Raw genomic sequence first — 17,684 nt, 5'->3', positions numbered from 1 at the left:
TCCTCTTCCATGCTTTGTTCATAGCAGGCTTTCAAAACTGTACCTGGAATTAATTGATGAGAAAAGCAAATTAGATTCTTGGACTGTTGATTCGCAACAATACTTTTCATTGTTCATATTTGATATGATATGATATGATATGATATTTCATATTTGAGGCTTAAAATTATCCCATAGACATCAGTGGGATGCCTTCTGTTTGCAAGGCAGGGCTGAAGCAAAGAAGTACCAGACTTAAAATCCTCATTTGAGTAGATTCTAGTTAGGAATTGTGCTGAACAGCCATTATCTAAATTTAAGGGTAGGAAATTACAGAGAAACTTCTAGTTCACTGCATAATCAGCAGTTCTACCACAGGCCATGTTTTCTTTCCAAAAGTGAGATCTCTCTCTCTCTTTTTTTAAAGATTTTATTTATTTATTTGATAGAGCGCACAAGTAGTCAGAGTGGCAGACAGAGAGGAGAAGCAGGGAGCCCAGTGTGGACCTCGATCCCGGGAACCCAGGATCATAACCTGAGCCGAAGGCAGACAGTTAGCAGACTGAGCCACCCAGGCGCTCCAAGGTTTCTCTTAGTGTATTTTTTTTTTAAAGGTTTTATTTATTTATTTGACAGAGATCACAAGTAGGCAGAGAGGCAGACAGAGAGAGAGAGAGGAGGAAGCAGGCTCCTTGCTGAGCAGAGAACCCGATGCAGGGCTCAATCCCAGGACCCTGGGATCATGACCTGAGCCGAAGGCAGAGGCTTTAACCCACTGAGCCACCCAGGCGCCCCACTCTTAGTGTATTTTGAAAGGGTTACCTTAATATTAGGCTTTGCAAATGTCAGAGAGATTTCACTACAGATAGTATACTTAGATTTTTGGATGTCACATCATATATCCTAGAGTCTTCTAAAAATCATATTATTTGAATCTTTTTATACTCTGTAGGTGTGGGGGTTGGTGCTGGTATCAGAAGACAAGCGACTCATTACTGGGGCTTCTGACAGTGAGCTGAGGGCTTGGGACATAGCCTATCTACAGGAGGTAATTGGTTTTTTTGTTTGTTTTTTGTTTTGTTTTGTTTGTTTTTTGGGAGGTTTTTTTGGTCATAGGCAATGCAGTGTTTTAGCCGTGTTACAGGCTCATCGAATTTTGAATCAGTTGTAACTACTGCGTACTTCCCATAGCACTAGAAGGCATTTTAAAACTTTTAATCAGAACTTTTTCTTCATTATTAGTTTAGTTACCCTCCTTTATTTGAACTCTGAGAAGGCTACTTTTAGGCTTACACCTTCTGGTGATGCTAACGTTTTAGTTTGTGGGGTTCTTAGCCCAGAGTTCTTAGACCTTTGGGTGTCCATGGATGGACTTAGGATATCTGTGACATTTTCCCCTCAGACAAAAATCTGTGTAAAATTTGTGTCTGTGTATAAACATATGTTCTGAGAAGATGTATAACTTTCTCAGATCCTCAAAGATTTTGTGTTGAAAAAGTTTATGGACTGCAGGTTTAGCTGGAGTTAGGTATGTAGTGTTGTGTTCCGTAGCTATTCTGGCGGGTTCTTTTGTAGTAGGCTAGGCTTTATCTTTTCTTCATGTCTGGATTGCCTTTGTAGTTCTCTGTGCCAGACTGGCATCTTTCTTCCAGAATATGGCAGTTCTTTCACATAAGAAAGTTTTAAAGTTGATGAAGAATCAGTCATCATTTTTTCACCTCAGTTTAAATTACTAAGTTACTAAACCATAGTCCATGTATTTCGGAAAGTTACTGGAGATAGCATAGTGAATACTATTTTGTTTGCATTTGGCGTAGTCAGCTTTTGACATACTCTGGTTAAGTGTCCTACAGCTGAAGAGGTTTGGTCAAAAAGAGCACTTATTCGTGGCCCTAAGAATGGATTTCTAAGTCATTAGGGTGAAGAGACATCTCCTGGAACACCTTGTTTCAGCTTCTGTTTTCCCATTTTTATAAAACAGGTGGCAGACTTAGAAGAACCAGAGCCCAAGAAAAGCAAAGGGACTTCCCCTGGAATACAGGACACACAGCCTGAGGATGGCGCCCTGGAGACAGACGAAACTCCTGAGGATGTAATTCTTTGTCTTACCCTCATTTGTGTTGAGTCATGGGAAAAGCGAGAATTGGAGATTTTTTATTTAAAAACTCACAGTTATTGTCATTATAGGGAATATCTTTGTCACCTGCATCTCTTTAGAATCGTACTTTTTCATAGGTTTGACGACTTGGCATTTTACTTTGGTCTTCTCCCTTGCTTTTCCCATAGCGCATCCTTACCTGCAGAAAAGCTGGTTCCATCATGCGGGGGGGAAGGGACAGAGTTGTGAACCTTGCAGTTGACAGGACAGGCAGGATTCTAGCTTGCCACGTGAGTACCAGTTGTCAGAGAAAACAGGGACGGGGCTATTCCTTTCAGAGACTTGTGCTTGTTTTATATTCCATGTAGAGATTAATTTTCCCCCAGTCGTCTTAACAATTCATTATGTGCTGCTGTGTAGACTTATAATCCCTAGCTTCTATTAGCATAATACAGTAATAGTTAATATTATTGTTCTTATTGTTAGCAAGCATTAAATGCATGCTTTTCTGAGCAATTTAAAAGCATTAGCTAGCTTCTTATTTGGTCTTCAGAGCAAAGCTGTAAGTAGGAAGTGGTATTCCCACTTTACACATGAGACGGCAGTCCCAGAGGGAGGCAGCTGTCCAAGGTAATACAACCTGTAAGGGAAGAAAAAGAAACATTATTGTTTTGGTCTTACTAAGAAAAAGCTACATTACAAATTGCCTTTCCTGGACTCATATCAACTTTCCCCTTTCTAGGGAACTGATTCTGTACTAGAAGTGTTCTGCATCCTTTCCAAAGCAGAAGTTCAGAAGAAAATGGATAAGAAGATGAAGAAAGCTAGAAAGAAAGCAAAGTGTGTTTTTTTGTTTGTTTTTTTTTTAATATTTACTATTAATAAAGTATCTTGAATGGGCCACTTGGTACTGATAGAAAAACTATGGCTCCTTTAAAGAAGTAATGACTCTGTTAGCAGTTACTTTTAAAAGCTAGAGAAGATGTTTGCAGTGCTGGGAGTCCACGTTTTACATTTCCACAGCTTCATAATTAGCATGTTCCTGAGTCGTGAGCTCAAAACCACATAGAAAGGCTATACAGATTTTTTAAAAATAGCATCTGAATGATTTCTAGTTCTCAAGCCAGCAGGTGTCTTCAGTGCCAGCAACCCAGACAGAAGGAAGTTGGGTCACATAATGCTAACCTTGGGGACTATGAAGAGAAGGACTATAGAATAGACATTTGGGGCAACATCAGCTTGGAACAGGTTACTATAGTAACCAAAGAAATCAGTTCCTCGGTGGTTAAAATTTATCAGGGCTCAAAGAAAAAGTCACCTTGGCAAACCTTGTATGACCTTTGGTTTATTTGACATAGTTGGACTTGTAAGTGCAGGTTAATTCTAAAAAGTCCTGAAGTTAGAAAAGTTACATTTCATTGGAATAGTTTGAATTACAAAACTTACTTGCCCCAGGAAATTTTATGGGCTATTCCCTTCAGAATCCACTTATTGAGAATACCGATTAAATGGAATAACATTTTATGTCACTGTAGTTCACAAACTACATACACTTCATTATCTAATTCTCATGGTAGTCCTGTGTGGTTAAGGGGCTCTCCCAGGATCACACAGGTTATTGGTCGCGGAGCCACAATTTGGCTCACATAATAGCAAAGCATCTTCTAGAAAAGTCATCATCTTCTTTTTATCCCCCTCTAGATTAAATTCTTCCAAAGGGGAAGAGGAAGACATTGAAGTCAGTGTCGAAATGACTCTACAAGATGAAATCCAACGGGTGACTAATATCAAAACTTCTGCGAAAATCAAGTGAGTAGACGTGTAGTATCTGAAGTGCCTGAGCAATATTGTAGAAATAGTAAGCTGCAAAGTTGTATTGGCTTTTTCATGCTAATTTTGGGCAGTCTGAAGAAATTACATATTTGAAGACAGTGATCATGGCATGCCTGCCCTCACCATGGACCTTATTCATCATCTCGCTGGTTTTATTATAATAACAGTTTCTATTTGTTTAGTTTTCTTTCCTGCTGCCGATTAAAAAGAAAAATGTGTACCCCATGCTCCAAAACATTTAAGGCCACTTAGAAAAATTATATACCTAAAAGCAAGATAACCATCAGATCCAGTACCTGAGCCCAGGTGTTTTTGGGCTACCGTCCAACACACAGAGCACTCTTTATACTTGCTCAAACGTCACATAGGTTGAGGACACTGTGAAGCCTTTCTACTGGAAACAGTTAACCTTGTGAGTGAAGGTGGTGGTGAGAACATTTATGAATTACTTTCTCACGCAGATCCTTTGACTTCATTCATTCACCTCAAGGAGAGTTGAAGGCAGTCTTTCTGCTGCAGAACAACTTGGTGGAGTCCTATTCGCTGCAGCCATCTGCGCCTGCTCCTCAGCCCATCAGGATGAGCAGAATCACCATCGGGGGTCACCGCAGCGACGTGAGGACCCTGTCGTTCAGCTCCGACAACATTGCTGTCCTTTCAGCTGCTGCAGAGTCCGTGAAGATATGGAACAGGTTTGTGAAATGCTGCTCTCCATGGCTTTATCCAGTCTTGTTGGCTCCCATGTGAGTGAGGTTCCAGTACTCTTGATGGTGTCTCTTGATTATGGGCCTGTGGAGTGTAATTGCTTTTTTAAATTTGGTGCAAAAAAAAAAACGCAAGCTCATTCCATGTCTGAGGTTTGTCACTGTAGTTGGCTAGAGGAAAAAACACAAATAAGCCGCCTACTATTTAAATTCTAGTAGGCTCTTAGTGCTGTCCAGTATTTTTACTGTAATTTTTCATTCCTTTCCTAGATGACTGTTGTACACCTTCTCTCCTCAAGCCCCAAACCCCTCTAGCACCTTTAAGCTGGTGACCTTCCTTCCTAATTCACTGAAAAAAGGAATCATCTAGAAAACATTCATGTGCTCCCAGCATATCTGGTGGTTCACCTTCATCTATACCCATGTAGTCCATCTTCCCTCCTGTTCTTTTCTTTTTTTTTTTAAATTTTGTTTTTTTATTTATTTGACAGACAGAGACCACAAGTAGGCAGAGAGGCAGGCAGAAGGAGAGGAGGGAAGCAGGCTCCCCACTGAGCAGAGAGCCCGATGCGGAGCTCGATCCCAGGACTCTGGGATCATGACCTGAGCCGAAGGCAGAGGCTTTAACCCACTGAGCCACCCAGGTGCCCCTTCCCTCCTGTTCTTATGTTGGTGCTCCTAACCAACGCTAGCCACAACTCGCACCTGTGGTCCTGTCTCTGCTCGCCTGCTAGCTGTTGTCCTCCTGCATCTTTGACATTCCTGCTCCATGGGATCGTTTCCGGCAGCATACAAGTATGCTCTAATTCCGCCCATCTGAAAAGAAGTTAATAGCCCTATCTCCTCCTCAGTCTCTCCAGTTACAACCCGTCCTCTAATTTCTTTTCTCTGTTCTGTCTTCATCTGTCTCCCATCAGGCCTTTCCCCACCTTTTCACCACAGCAGCTCTTGTTACCTCATCAGTGATCTTCATATTTCTGAATCCAGTGACCCGTAAGCTTCATGTGGCACTCTTCTCCTTGAATTGATAACTTTCTCCTCTTTGAAGCACTTGGACTTTCATTACTTCCTCTTCCTCTGCTGGCCATTCCCTCTGTCTCTGCTGGGTCCTGCTAACCTTTCTGACCTCTGAGTGTTGGAATACTTCAGGGCAGAGTCTTTGGACCACTTCTCTGTCTACTTACTTCATGAGCTTTCTCTGAGCTGACGACACATGAACTTCTTTCTGTAGCCTTAGCCTCTCCCTGAACACCAGACCCTTATATCCAGGTCTTTCATTTCCATCATCACCTGACTGTCTGATTGAGTAGCTCCATTTTTTATATGGCCCAAACCATGCTTGTGATCTTCTCTCTCCCAGGGTCTCCCCACCTGTTGCTCCTACAGACTTTCCCTGTCTTCGAAAGTAATTACTTCCTTCCAGTTGTTCTCCCCCAGATGCTGTGGCCATTCTCTCCTCTCCTAGGTCCAGGTCACCAGCAGATCCTGCAGCTCCACCTTCAGAACTGAGCGTCCAAGCACGTGTCGTCTCCTCTGCTGCCACCCCCACTCACCTGCCATTGCCTCTCCCAAGCGTGGTTGTGATAGCTTCCTGGCGGGTCTCCCCACTGCATGCCCCACTGGAGTCTCTTTTTTTTTTTTTTTTTTAAAGATTTTATTTATTTATTTGACAGACAGATCACAAGTAGGCAGACAGAGAGAAGGGAGGAAGCAGGCTCCCTGCTGAGCAGAGAGCCCGATGCGGGGCTCGATCCCAGGACACTGGGATCATGACCTGAGCCGAAGGCAGAGGCTTTAACCCACTGAGCCACCCAGGCGCCCCCCACTGGAGTCTCTTGTCCACAGGGCCACCAGTATGATCTTCATAATGGAAGTGGCACCACTCCCAGTAGCCCCACCTCATTCTGCCTAGAAGCCAAAGTGCTCACAGACCTCACCTTTTGCCCCCATCCCCTTCTGCTGTACTATAGCCCACTGGCCTTTTCTCTGCCCTTAAAACACAGCAAGAACGTGTCCCTGTTGTGGGGATTGAACTCCCGTTCTTTGTGCCTGGAACTGTCACCCACCCTTATCCTCCTCCTCTCCTGCCCCCAGTGTTGTTTCTCCACAGCTCCTGCTGTCACCTGCTAGATCGGTGTGGTGCATGGTTGTCTCATTGCTGAAGAATGTGAGGGCTTACAAGCTTAAGGCTGTTTAACTGTTTAACTCACTGTTAAACCTTCAGCGCCTAGATTAACATCTGGCATTCAGCAAGTGATGAATGAAGGAGGCATTTGATGTACATCTGTTGAAGGGATAAATGTTTATCATCCAATACATTTATTGGATGTAGAGATATCTACTTGTAGAGATATTTCATAATAGGCTAATTCGATTTGTAATCCTGTGGACTCATTTACTTCTTTGTGGTGGCACATTGGGCTCCACTGAGCCCGGCAGATGTTTTTTTTGGGGGGGTGTCCCGATTTTATATAATCTCTATTCCTTAGGATTAGGAACCCCCCCCCCCCCCCCAAAGATGCCACTTAAATTTTTCTCTCTTGACTCTAACTGGGTATGAGCTGAGCTCTGTGTGGCTAGGTGTGTATTGAACGAGTGCGCTGACCTCTAAGACGGGGTTTTCCTAACATGCGGTTCTTTGTTACTTCTTCCTCACAGGGCCACACTACAGTGTATCCGCACAATGACCTGCGAATACGCGTTGTGCTCGTTCTTCGTGCCCGGTGATAGGCAGGTGGTCATAGGAACAAAGGTAAACTCAGACTTTTTCTTGGATTTTGGAGGCTTTTCTACTCAATATTCTTAAAGTAGTTCGAGAACTCTGGTTCCTGTTTTTGCATATTGGAAATGAATGGGAGATGGATGAGGTTGGTAGTTTATTGCCATTTTTTGAGGGGTTTTCTTTTTAGTTTTGTTTTCTTTGTGTTTTTTAAAAAATCAAACCTTATGTCAGACTGTTAGGAAGGAAATGACAATCATGACATTAAGAGAACTGTCATTCATGTTTTGCTGGCCTTTCCAGTATCTCTTCATGAGCACATGTGTAATTGTGTTTTGAGAAGACTAATAAAATATATGGAGTACATAGTGTCCAGCCTGGTAGGTAGAAGCATTCAGTAAAGACACACTGACTGGTCCTCATTGCCACTTGCCAGTAAGATCAGGGGATAAACGTGCAGGAATAAGCAGACTTGGATTTGGATTCAGATTCTCCCCCTTTTAGAATGGGTAAATTGCTGCAAGTCCGAGAACTTGTTTTAGTGTGTTTCCTTATCTATATAACGGGATGACAATACGTGCTTTTTGACAGCGGCTTTTGCATTAGGTGGGCCTAGGTTTGAATTCTAGATTTCCCACTCACTGGGTGTGAGAACTTTGGACAAGGTACTTGCTCCTGTAGGCCTTGGTTTTCTCATGTAAAATGAGGTAAACAACCCACTTCACCCTACAGAAAGCACTTAACCACAGAAACTAGCTCACAGCGGATAATGAGTAAATAAGAGCTGGGAGCAGAAGGACTGCTAATAGGAATAGCAGTGAGAATAAAATGAAACAAGGTTTTTGGAATACTTTGAAAACTGCTTTGCAAGGATTTGTCATCATATACAATTGTTTTATGAGAAAACCTGTGTGTCACAATGGTATTTTTTGCCCAGCTAAAAGGTTAAAATAAACCAGAGAGATTTTAGAGTCACTGTCAGGGAATGAACATTAAATTCCAATTACAAGTTTCTCTCGTTTGTCATTCATTCTTTTGGCAAATGTCCCCTCTGTTGTTTTTGTTAGAACATTTCGTGAATATCTTCGAAGTCTACCCATATGACTAAAGTGCAGTATGCAGATCCCTGCCCAGTCTCTATGCAAGGCAGTTAATGTACATGATATCATTTAATGCCCACAAACACTTTGAGAAACTGGTGCTGTAAACCCCATTTTATAGATGAGAAAACAGGCTGTTGGAGGTGAATTCAGCAACAGAGCCAGAGGGAGGCAGCCCTGGGAATCAGGTCTTCCTTACACTCTTGCCACCCCACGTGCAGAAGCCCATCATAGAGCAGGCTTTGCCATTATGTATGCCTTGCTGGCACTGCGATCACATTATTTTTATTTATTTAGTTTAAAAAAAATTTGTTTTTGTTTTTTTGTTCTTCATTAGCCAAGTTCTAAGCAGGAAGTGTGGCTCATCATTTTCTAAACTTTTTTGCATTTTTGTGTTTTTTGCCCTCCCTAGCATCATAGGTAGTTACTTATTTCTCATTGTCAGCGTATTCTAGAGAAGGAAACCAAAACTAGATGGTTGGTTAAGCCAGTTACCGTTAAAGTTTATTAAACTTGAAAGGTTTTTAGGTGTATCTGCTATTGTGTGTCTCCTGATTTGCCTCTGGCCATGCTATTTCCCTTGTGAAGTTGGAGAACCAGCAAATGTGACAATAGGCCAGGACTGCCAGGTTGCACGGTTCTGTCGTCGTGCTGCTGAGCAGCCCTGCCAGAATTAGCCCAGCACGTCCATGGCATCTGTTCAGATAGGAGGCACAGAGAGGGGCATGTGGGATCCATTTGCTAAGCCGTCGGCCACATGGTCACTGGTCGGCTATGAAATCTTTCGTAAGCTGCGTAGGCATGACTCTTGGAGGTTGTGGGTGTGCTCTTGGAGCTGTGTTCATTTTGTGTCTTCCTCAGACAGGAAAGCTGCAGCTTTATGACTTGGCCTCAGGAAATCTGCTGGAGACAATAGACGCACATGATGGAGCTTTATGGTCCTTGTCTCTCTCTCCAGATCAGGTAACGAAACCAGATGTTAGGATCTGGACTGGAGTACTTTCCCGTTTCTTAAATCAGATTTTACTGCTGCCTAACAAAGATTTCTTTGGGGTTTCTTAAAGAAGAAAGCCTGCTTCTTATCTGATCTTTAGATTTCCTATATTGATGGCATATCACGTGCCTGATAATACGAATAGCTGTCATTATCAAATGCATTTTTGTTCAGCTGCTCTTGACCGCCAGCTGCATAGCATCCGATTGCTTACCCTCGAGAGTTTTCACCAATGGTTTGTGCTACTTCCTAAGAGGAAATAGTTCCTTGGGCAGCACAGTGTGGAGGATGGAGTAGACTTTCCTATTCCCCTTTTAGTCTATATGTCTATGACCATATAAGTCTAGTATTGATAGCAAATATACCAGCCCTTTCAAGTCAATAAGGGGGTGCTTCCCTTCAGAGGAGTCACCTTGGAGAACTGTATACTTACTCAAGTCATGGTGCTGTTGCTCAAAACATTTTGAGGTATTTTTTGGACAATAATAAGAGATTGTGGCCTGTTCATTTGAATCTTCTCAATAGTGTTGAACCTTCGTCCATTGAATGTAGATACCATTTTTGGAAAAAATGGGATCTGGAATTTTAGAGTGGTTATGCCATTTGGGGTCAGAACAAAACGGCATTTAAAATTTAAATAATAGGGCGCCTGGGTGGCTTAGTGGGTTAAGCCTCTGTCTCTGGCTCAGGTCATGATCTCAGGGTCCTGGGATGGAGCCCTGCATGGGGTTCTTCTCAGCGGGGAGCCTACTTCCCCTTCTCTCTCTGTCTCCCTCTCTACCTACTTGTGATCTTCCTCTCTCTCTCTGTCAAATAAATAAATAAAATCTTTAAAAAAATGTTTTAAGTGGTAGTAACATACATTTGTAGGGAATTCTCTTCCTGAAAAGTATTTTTATGTCCATCATGTCATTGTTATTTGTATAATGGTTTTGTAAACTAGATAGTTTTTGCATCACAGTGACACTAAGGATCATTGGAAGGTTGTTTCCTATGTTACTAATCTCAAATGGCAGAATAAACACCTGAGATCTAGTTTTCTGACCCTAGTTCTCTACACTTTAGTACTATATCGTATTGTATTGACTAATTTTCTTGATGTTGGAAACAGTTTCAAACATATTTTAAGCAGGGACATGGCAGGATAAATTTATACTTTTCTGAGGTAAATACTTGAATAAACTTATTTTGATATTCCAGTCTGTGTATATTTGTCAAGCCATTTTATTACTTAATAGCAAATTCTTTTGATTGGTGCTTTCTTGGGTGGAGCAAGAAACCCTACAATGTTCAGAGTCTTTCTGATACTGAACAAAAGTGTAACTAGAACTTTACACTAGTTACCATCTGTCTACATTAGCCCCTGCTAGGAATTTTCAAATAAGGTCTGTGGCAGCAGCCCCAAAAGAGCAATGAAAGGGGTTAGGAAGGAAGCACATTTTTCTAAATTATTCTCCCATGCTATTAAATAAAAATGGCCTTTTAAAAACAATTTTGATATATAACTTCTTACCCAAGTTTCTGTAATAAAATATTTTTTAATTGCAATGTCATTGGCTTTTCAGCGTGGCTTTGTGACAGGTGGTGCAGATAAATCTGTCAAGTTCTGGGATTTTGAGTTGGTAAAAGATGAAAATAGTACCCAGAAGAGGTGAGTAGACATTTTTAAATTTCTGTCCTCTTTTTGGAATGAGAATGGGGAACCACTGAATGGGCTTTCGACATGTGTATTTCTCATACGCTCCAGGGAGTTTTTGGAATTTCTATCAGCCTTTGTAGAGCACTCATTTATTTCTTTTTTTCTTCATGCTTTCCATTGTGCTAGACTTTCTGTGAAGCAGACCCGAACCTTGCAACTAGATGAAGACGTTCTGTGTGTCCGTTACTCTCCCAACCAAAAGCTGTTGGCTGTGTCTTTGCTGGACTGTACTGTAAAAATTTTCTATGTTGACACTTTAAAGGTACAGTGATTATGCCTGGAAATAGTTTTTGTCTTTCTCACTGATCATGGGTTGAGATTGGAAAGCGGCTTTGACTGTGCCCAGCCGTGCTATGTTTCTAAAGATGTATGTGTGAATCAAAACATTGTAGGTGCATTAGGAAAGCTAGACTTTTTAAAGAACCCTTTGGCTCATAAATTTTGCTTAAAGCAAGTTGTATTTCATAAGCTCAGAAAATCTGTAGACAGAACATCCTGTGGGAGCCAGGAGTGGAAGAACATTACTGCATCTCCTGGGCAGTGATTCCACACTTGGCTGGACACCAGGATCATTTGGGTTGCTTTTAAAAATTGTAGATTACTGGGCCCTAGGCCCAGAGTCCAGAGGACTGCAGTAGGCCTGGGAACATTGTTGGGAAGCAAGTGCCTGGAGTCTTCGCTGTTGCAAAGTGTCACGGCTATGAGCTGCCTTCGGTGGCTTGTCTTTGAAAATATAAATAGAAAGCAATCCACGGCAGTGTTTAGGATTGTATCTTAAAGTTCTATTTTAGATCCACATGTAACAAACAATGCCTGTGTCTTATACACAGATGTGAATTATTTACATTCTTTTTTTTTTTTAATAGTTCTTTCTTTCACTCTATGGACACAAACTGCCTGTTATATGCATGGACATCTCTTATGTAAGTAAAACTTAAAGTGTCTTAATAACAAGCTGTCTTTTCCAAAGCACTTTCTTCGTTCTTGGCTTGCTATCTTCATTTTAGACTATTTTTTCATCCTGTTGTATATCTTTCTCCCAAAAATCCATTAAATAATGTATATTGTAATCGTACCTCATGTGTTGTGTGTGTTTGTGTGTGTGTATTACTTTAGTGCTACTAGGATATGTTCACAAATATCTGAGTTAATCCTTACAACTAACTAACTTTTGTAGATTCCCCAGATGGTATTTTGTTGTCTAAAACACCATAATTGGTAGAGCACCCTAAAATACAAAAGACTTTAAAAAAGGCATCTCCCTTTCTTCTGAAAGATAATGTCAGTGAAAGAAGATGGAACTTGGCTTGGCTTTGTATTGACATTTACAGTATTTTGCACTACATCTGTACTGTTAGTCTCTTGACCAAAATCATATTTTTTGCAGTGTTGAGTTATGGATAAGAGTGGGAGTAATGTGTTTTTTTTTTTAAGATTTTATTTATTTATTTGACAGACAGAGACATAGCGAGAGAGGGAACACAAGCCAAGGGAGTGGGAGAGGGAGAAGCAAGCTTCCTGTGGAGCAGGGAGCCCTATGCGGGGCTCGATCCCACGACCCTGGGATCATGACCTGAGCCAAAGGCAGACGCTTAATGACTGAGCCACCCAGGCACCCCCGGGTGGGAGTCATGTATTTAGAGACAGCGTTTGGCCTGTGTGAAAGGACTGCCATCTTTGATCAGTACATTAACAATAAGTAGGCAGCATGAGATAGTCCCAGTGGTCTTGTTACGCTGACAACTATTTGAATGAGCCATTGACATAAGAAAGATAATAGAACATGGGATAAAAGGCTGGGTAGCAAATATTCTAGTAGATTCTTTCCCAGACTCTTCTTTCCTCCTCTTTACCACTTCCCCCAAATCCTGTGACAGAGATGAGCAGTTCTTCTCCCTACTTAAGGAAGTAAATAGGTAACAGACACCAAGGCACAGTACTGCCCTATAGCAGTACGAAAACTTGGGAGCCACAAGAGTTCTTGCTTTTGCTCAACAAGCTTTTTAAGGAAATCTTAGATAAAAGCAAAGAAATAGGTGCTCTTGATAGAGATGAAATTTATATTGATTTTAATGTTTCTGAAAGAAAAGGGTTAGTCTTTCTTTATCTAACTGTAGAGTTTCTGATAATCAGGTCAAGTAATGGTTCCCTTTTCTTCCTCATAGGATGGAGCACTAATAGCAACGGGCTCTGCTGACAGGAATGTGAAAATCTGGGGTTTGGATTTTGGGGACTGCCACAAGTCTCTCTTTGCACACGATGACAGGTAGGTGCAGTCTTTTCAAAGATGTCCTTTTGAGTCCTGTACATATCATTTCCCCTGAGCACCTGTGTCTATTCAGTCAGAAATTTAAAATTCTAAAATACAAATAACCAGGCATGCTAGAACTACTTTTTTAAAACTGTGTGTGAGGCTCTTCACTAACATGGAATTTGATGGCATTTGATCACTTTTCTCACTTTTCAGTGTGATGTACCTACAGTTTGTGCCCAAGTCTCACCTCTTCTTCACCGCTGGGAAGGACCATAAGATTAAGCAGTGGGATGCGGACAAATTTGAACACATACAGACTCTGGAGGTGACGTCTGGCCTTCTTTGCTTGCTCAGTACTTCAGAACTTTTAAGATCGAGTGATGTTCTGCCACTCAGGTAGAGCAGGTTTTGGTCAAGGAATAAAGTGTTCCCTCTCAGAGTTTCTGTTTTTGTGTCTTCTCTCTCCAGGGGCACCACCAGGAAATCTGGTGCTTGGCCGTAAGCCCCAGTGGAGACTATGTTGTGTCATCATCGCATGACAAATCTCTGAGACTTTGGGAAAGAACAAGGGAGCCTCTTATTCTTGAAGAGGAAAGGGAAATGGTAAGGCCTCAGGCTTGATTACAGAATGTGCTGGTAGTTGGATGTCTAGTTTTGTTTAGTGTGGCCACCCCTCAGCCAGTGCACATCCAGGCACCCCCAGAAGAGGTTTCCAACACCACCATCAGCTGTCTCAGCAGGCACACACACACAGAAATGCCTCTAGGGGATTGCATTTTGAAAGAAGCAACTTTTCACTGTCTCCTTTCACTTCGTGTGGAGACCGTGGTTGTTCTTCTAGATTAATTTATATATGTCTTTTGCAGCAAAGGGAAGCAGAATATGAGGAGAGTGTGGCCAAAGAAGACCAACCAGTAGTAAGTAAATTTTGGGGACCCTGAGATTGTAATTATCTTGTTGAAATTTACTTTAATTTCAAGAATTTCTGATAGAATTAATATTGGAGCCAGATGCCCAAGTCATCACCACCAGCTGGTGTGGAAAGCAGTCTGTGTAGTCGTGTTTGATTCAGTTGTATATCCTGATTTTGTGGGATAAATGACTGACCAGATTTGGTATTGGGTATTTGTCATTTTGGCTTTTTGTTGTTGTTATTGAGGAGGCTTCAGAGAATCATAGAACAAAAATAAAAATCAAAAAATTTTAGAAATTGGGCATTTTCTTTATACTTTTAGAGAGTAGGATATTCTTATGATAATGGATATAAAATATCCATTAATAGTTAATATTATCTGGTTAATAGTATCTGGCACTTATTAAGTACTCCATTAATGGAGTAAGTACTCTGTTATCATAACACAGTGATGCCTGTTCTTTTCTGGATATAGGATTCATTTGCTGGTTCTTTAATGCCTTTCAATATTTTTTAAGGATCTCTTGTTTCTGGCAGGTTCCAGGAGAGACTCAAGGTGACAGTTACTTTACTGGAAAGAAAACTATTGAAACCGTCAAAGCAGTAAGTTGATAAACATTCTGTCTCTTTATCTATGGATATATGCATTTTTAAGGAGGATCCCAACTTTTGAGTGAAAGTTTTTTAACAACCAGGTAGCCCTTTTGAGGCAAAAAGTTGATGAAATTCATAGATGGAGCTCAGAACATTGTTGTCCTCCCTTTTAACAAGGACAGGAGTTGTGCTGAATCAGCACACGGTTTCTAGAAAGGAAAGCTCAATCTCCTGGAAGCCGCACCTCTCAGGGGTCCTGGGGGCTGCCCTACTCCACATGTGCATATCTGTACGGCTTTACCTGAACCCAGAACGCCACATCTTTTCTCTGTAAATTAAACAGAAGAAACACCAGAGATGTTGTCACATGTTGTTCTGCACTCTTAGCACACATTTATTAAACCGATTCAAGCTAGTTGGTACTTTTCTAGTCAGGCCTTTCAGTTGCAGCGTTCTGGGATGCTGGCGGGGTAGGGGGGCATGGTGATAACTTCTCTTCTTTGTCGCCATCGGCGTAGGCTGAGAGGATCATGGAGGCTATCGAGCTATACCGAGAGGAGACTGCAAAAAGGAAGGAACACAAAGCCATTTGTAAAGCTGCAGGGAAAGAGGTGAGATAGTCTGTAAGTTACACCCTGAGAAACATGTGTCCATGGAATTCCTGAGATGAACACCATCGCTGTGGGAGTTACTGACTCGGATCAGGAAAAGACATAAATGTAATAGAGTTTTCTCTAATTCAAATAGTAGAAAGGAGTTGAGGGACTGGGAGGAGGGAAGCTGGGTCTTAATAAAAAGTGAGGGGGCGGAAATCACAGACTGAGGTGCTCAACGCGTGGAGCAGAAACTGCTCCTGCCGTGGTTTCGGACACACCACAACCGTCATAGATTTCCAAATGAATTCTGTTTCCTAAACTCATTAGCACTCTGGAAACTGAAAGGCCTGATTATTCTTGTATATTCTTTAAAAACTGTACTGTTGTCACCCTGCCTGTGACAAGCACTATCAAAGTCTTGTTTTTATAATGACTTGATCTAATCATTTCTTCACAGGTTCCTCTTCCCATTAACCCCATCCTGATGGCTTATGGCAATATCTCTGTGAGTAAAGTGTCTACCAGTTTCCCCTTGGTTACTCAGAGGTTACTTTCAGGGACAAGGGAGGGATAGTAGGAAGTACAGAGGCATGATTTGAGGCTGGATGTATTGGGAAATACTTCACCATTAACATTCTCTCCTGGGTATTGAGTGTTTTAAAAGGAGTGTTTTACTGTAACTTCTGAGTCACCCATTTTGGTTGCATTGGACTGGCATTCTCCTATTTTCTTTCTTTCTTTTTTTTTTTAAGATTAATATTTATTTGTCAGGAGAGCATGAGAGCACAAGCAGGGGGAGCAGCAGGTAGAGGGAGAAGCAGGCTCTCCGCTGAGCAGGGAGCCTGACGTGGAACTCAGTCCCAGGACCCTGGGATCATGACTTGAGCCAAAGGCAGGCACTTAACCAACTGAGCCACCCAGGCATCCTGCATTCTCATATTTTCTAGTGTTTATTTACGTTCAGTATCCAGAGCCATCTGAAGATTCTCTTCATCTAAATGAACTTTGAAATTGAGATTTTTGGAGGAAAAGGTGACATAAATCAGATAAAGGAGGAGAGAGAGAAATGTATGCTTACGTAGCAGTCTCCAGTTACTTAGTACTTAACTTGCACGTCTCATTCATCATGGTCATCATGTGAGTCAGTGTGGCCTCATTTTACAGATGGGCAATTGGCCTGACTCATGCATAGAAGGGAACAGAGTTGGGAAGTGGCGGAGCTGGACGGTGAACCCACATGGGACAAACTCTAAGCCCGGGCATGTATTGCCATCCTAGTGCATTGTTTCTCCTGTGAGTGGGATCCATGGTTTTTAGAGGGGAATTAGGGATCTTCAGTAGAAACCAACCTAGAGTATTGCTAAGGCTGTTGTGCTTCCTTCATAGCCTTCAGCTTATGTGTTGGAAATCCTTAAAGGAATCAAGTCGAGGTGAGTTCCAATGTACAATGACTATAATTATAAAAACTAACAGCATTTATTGAATGCCTGTCTGACCATGAAATAAACAGAAATTATAATTCATGGTTATTTTCTTCTAGTTTAATTATGTCCACATTTTGGTGGAAAATAATATACTGTCCTTTCTGAAGCAGAACTAGGAGGCTCCTCCTAAAGTATGAAAGGAGATACTTTTAGAGACAAATGAAAGGAAGTCCTATTTTATATTGTAGGTAATGAAATCATCTATTATCAGTCACAAGTACTACCTGGTAACTTTTTTTGGTTGTATATTTGCTTTGGCTTATTTCCTGTGTGTATACACAATTGGAATCCTATGTATTTAATTTTATGTCCTTTTCTTTTTCATGAAATACTTCCTGAGCATTTGCTCAAGTTAGTAATATTCTTCAAAAATATTCGTTGAATTATGTTAAAACATTCAATCATATGGATAATTATTGGATTTGCTTCAATTTTTTTGCTTTTGATCAGTATTGCTTCGGTGAACACCATAGGAATCTTTGTTGTAGCCTAACAATAACTGATCAATCGGCATGAGCTTTTGAAAGGTCTGTGTTGCTGAATTACTTTCCAGAAACTTATAGTGATTTTGACCAGGCTTTAAAAAATTCTTTGCCAGTTTCGGAGGCAAAAGATGGTATTGTATTATTTTAATTTCTTTCGATTATTAACAGATTTTATATTTGTTGGCCATTTGTGTTTTTTTCCCGTGAATTTTTAGTTATTTGCCCTTTCTTA

At 41.2% G+C, this 17,684-nt stretch overlaps 2 protein-coding genes across 5 annotated transcripts in view; one reads left to right on the top strand and one right to left on the bottom strand.

Moving 5' to 3' along the window:
* Positions 1 to 17,684, top strand: part of WDR3 (WD repeat domain 3) — a 30,537-nt gene that overhangs the window by 8,924 nt on the left and 3,929 nt on the right. For 2 of the 4 annotated variants that reach the window (XM_080801402.1, XM_080801403.1), the window contains exons 6-24: positions 932 to 1,027; positions 1,961 to 2,071; positions 2,266 to 2,367; positions 2,820 to 2,917; positions 3,779 to 3,886; positions 4,372 to 4,602; positions 7,273 to 7,366; positions 9,295 to 9,396; positions 10,993 to 11,078; positions 11,253 to 11,388; positions 11,993 to 12,049; positions 13,292 to 13,392; positions 13,594 to 13,705; positions 13,849 to 13,983; positions 14,247 to 14,297; positions 14,831 to 14,896; positions 15,406 to 15,498; positions 15,941 to 15,988; positions 16,870 to 16,913. In XM_080801402.1, the coding sequence (XP_080657528.1) occupies positions 932 to 1,027; positions 1,961 to 2,071; positions 2,266 to 2,367; positions 2,820 to 2,917; positions 3,779 to 3,886; positions 4,372 to 4,602; positions 7,273 to 7,366; positions 9,295 to 9,396; positions 10,993 to 11,078; positions 11,253 to 11,388; positions 11,993 to 12,049; positions 13,292 to 13,392; positions 13,594 to 13,705; positions 13,849 to 13,983; positions 14,247 to 14,297; positions 14,831 to 14,896; positions 15,406 to 15,498; positions 15,941 to 15,988; positions 16,870 to 16,913 (1,871 nt within the window). The remainder of the gene's footprint in view (positions 1 to 931; positions 1,028 to 1,960; positions 2,072 to 2,265; positions 2,368 to 2,819; positions 2,918 to 3,778; positions 3,887 to 4,371; positions 4,603 to 7,272; positions 7,367 to 9,294; positions 9,397 to 10,992; positions 11,079 to 11,252; positions 11,389 to 11,992; positions 12,050 to 13,291; positions 13,393 to 13,593; positions 13,706 to 13,848; positions 13,984 to 14,246; positions 14,298 to 14,830; positions 14,897 to 15,405; positions 15,499 to 15,940; positions 15,989 to 16,869; positions 16,914 to 17,684) is intronic. The other 2 variants (XM_080801405.1, XM_080801404.1) reach the window with 1 other exon arrangement.
* Positions 15,250 to 17,684, bottom strand: part of SPAG17 (sperm associated antigen 17) — a gene marked incomplete at its 5' end in the record, with an annotated part of 289,972 nt that continues 287,537 nt past the window's right edge. The window contains one exon of the mRNA XM_080801661.1: positions 15,250 to 15,448. The remainder of the gene's footprint in view (positions 15,449 to 17,684) is intronic.

The sequence above is a fragment of the Martes martes genome (genome assembly GCF_963455335.1).
Source record: "Martes martes genome assembly, chromosome: 4".
NCBI classification, from domain to species: Eukaryota; Metazoa; Chordata; class Mammalia; order Carnivora; family Mustelidae; genus Martes; species Martes martes.
Note: the sequence above shows the minus strand (reverse complement) of the source record. Positions and strands in the feature narration are given on the sequence as shown.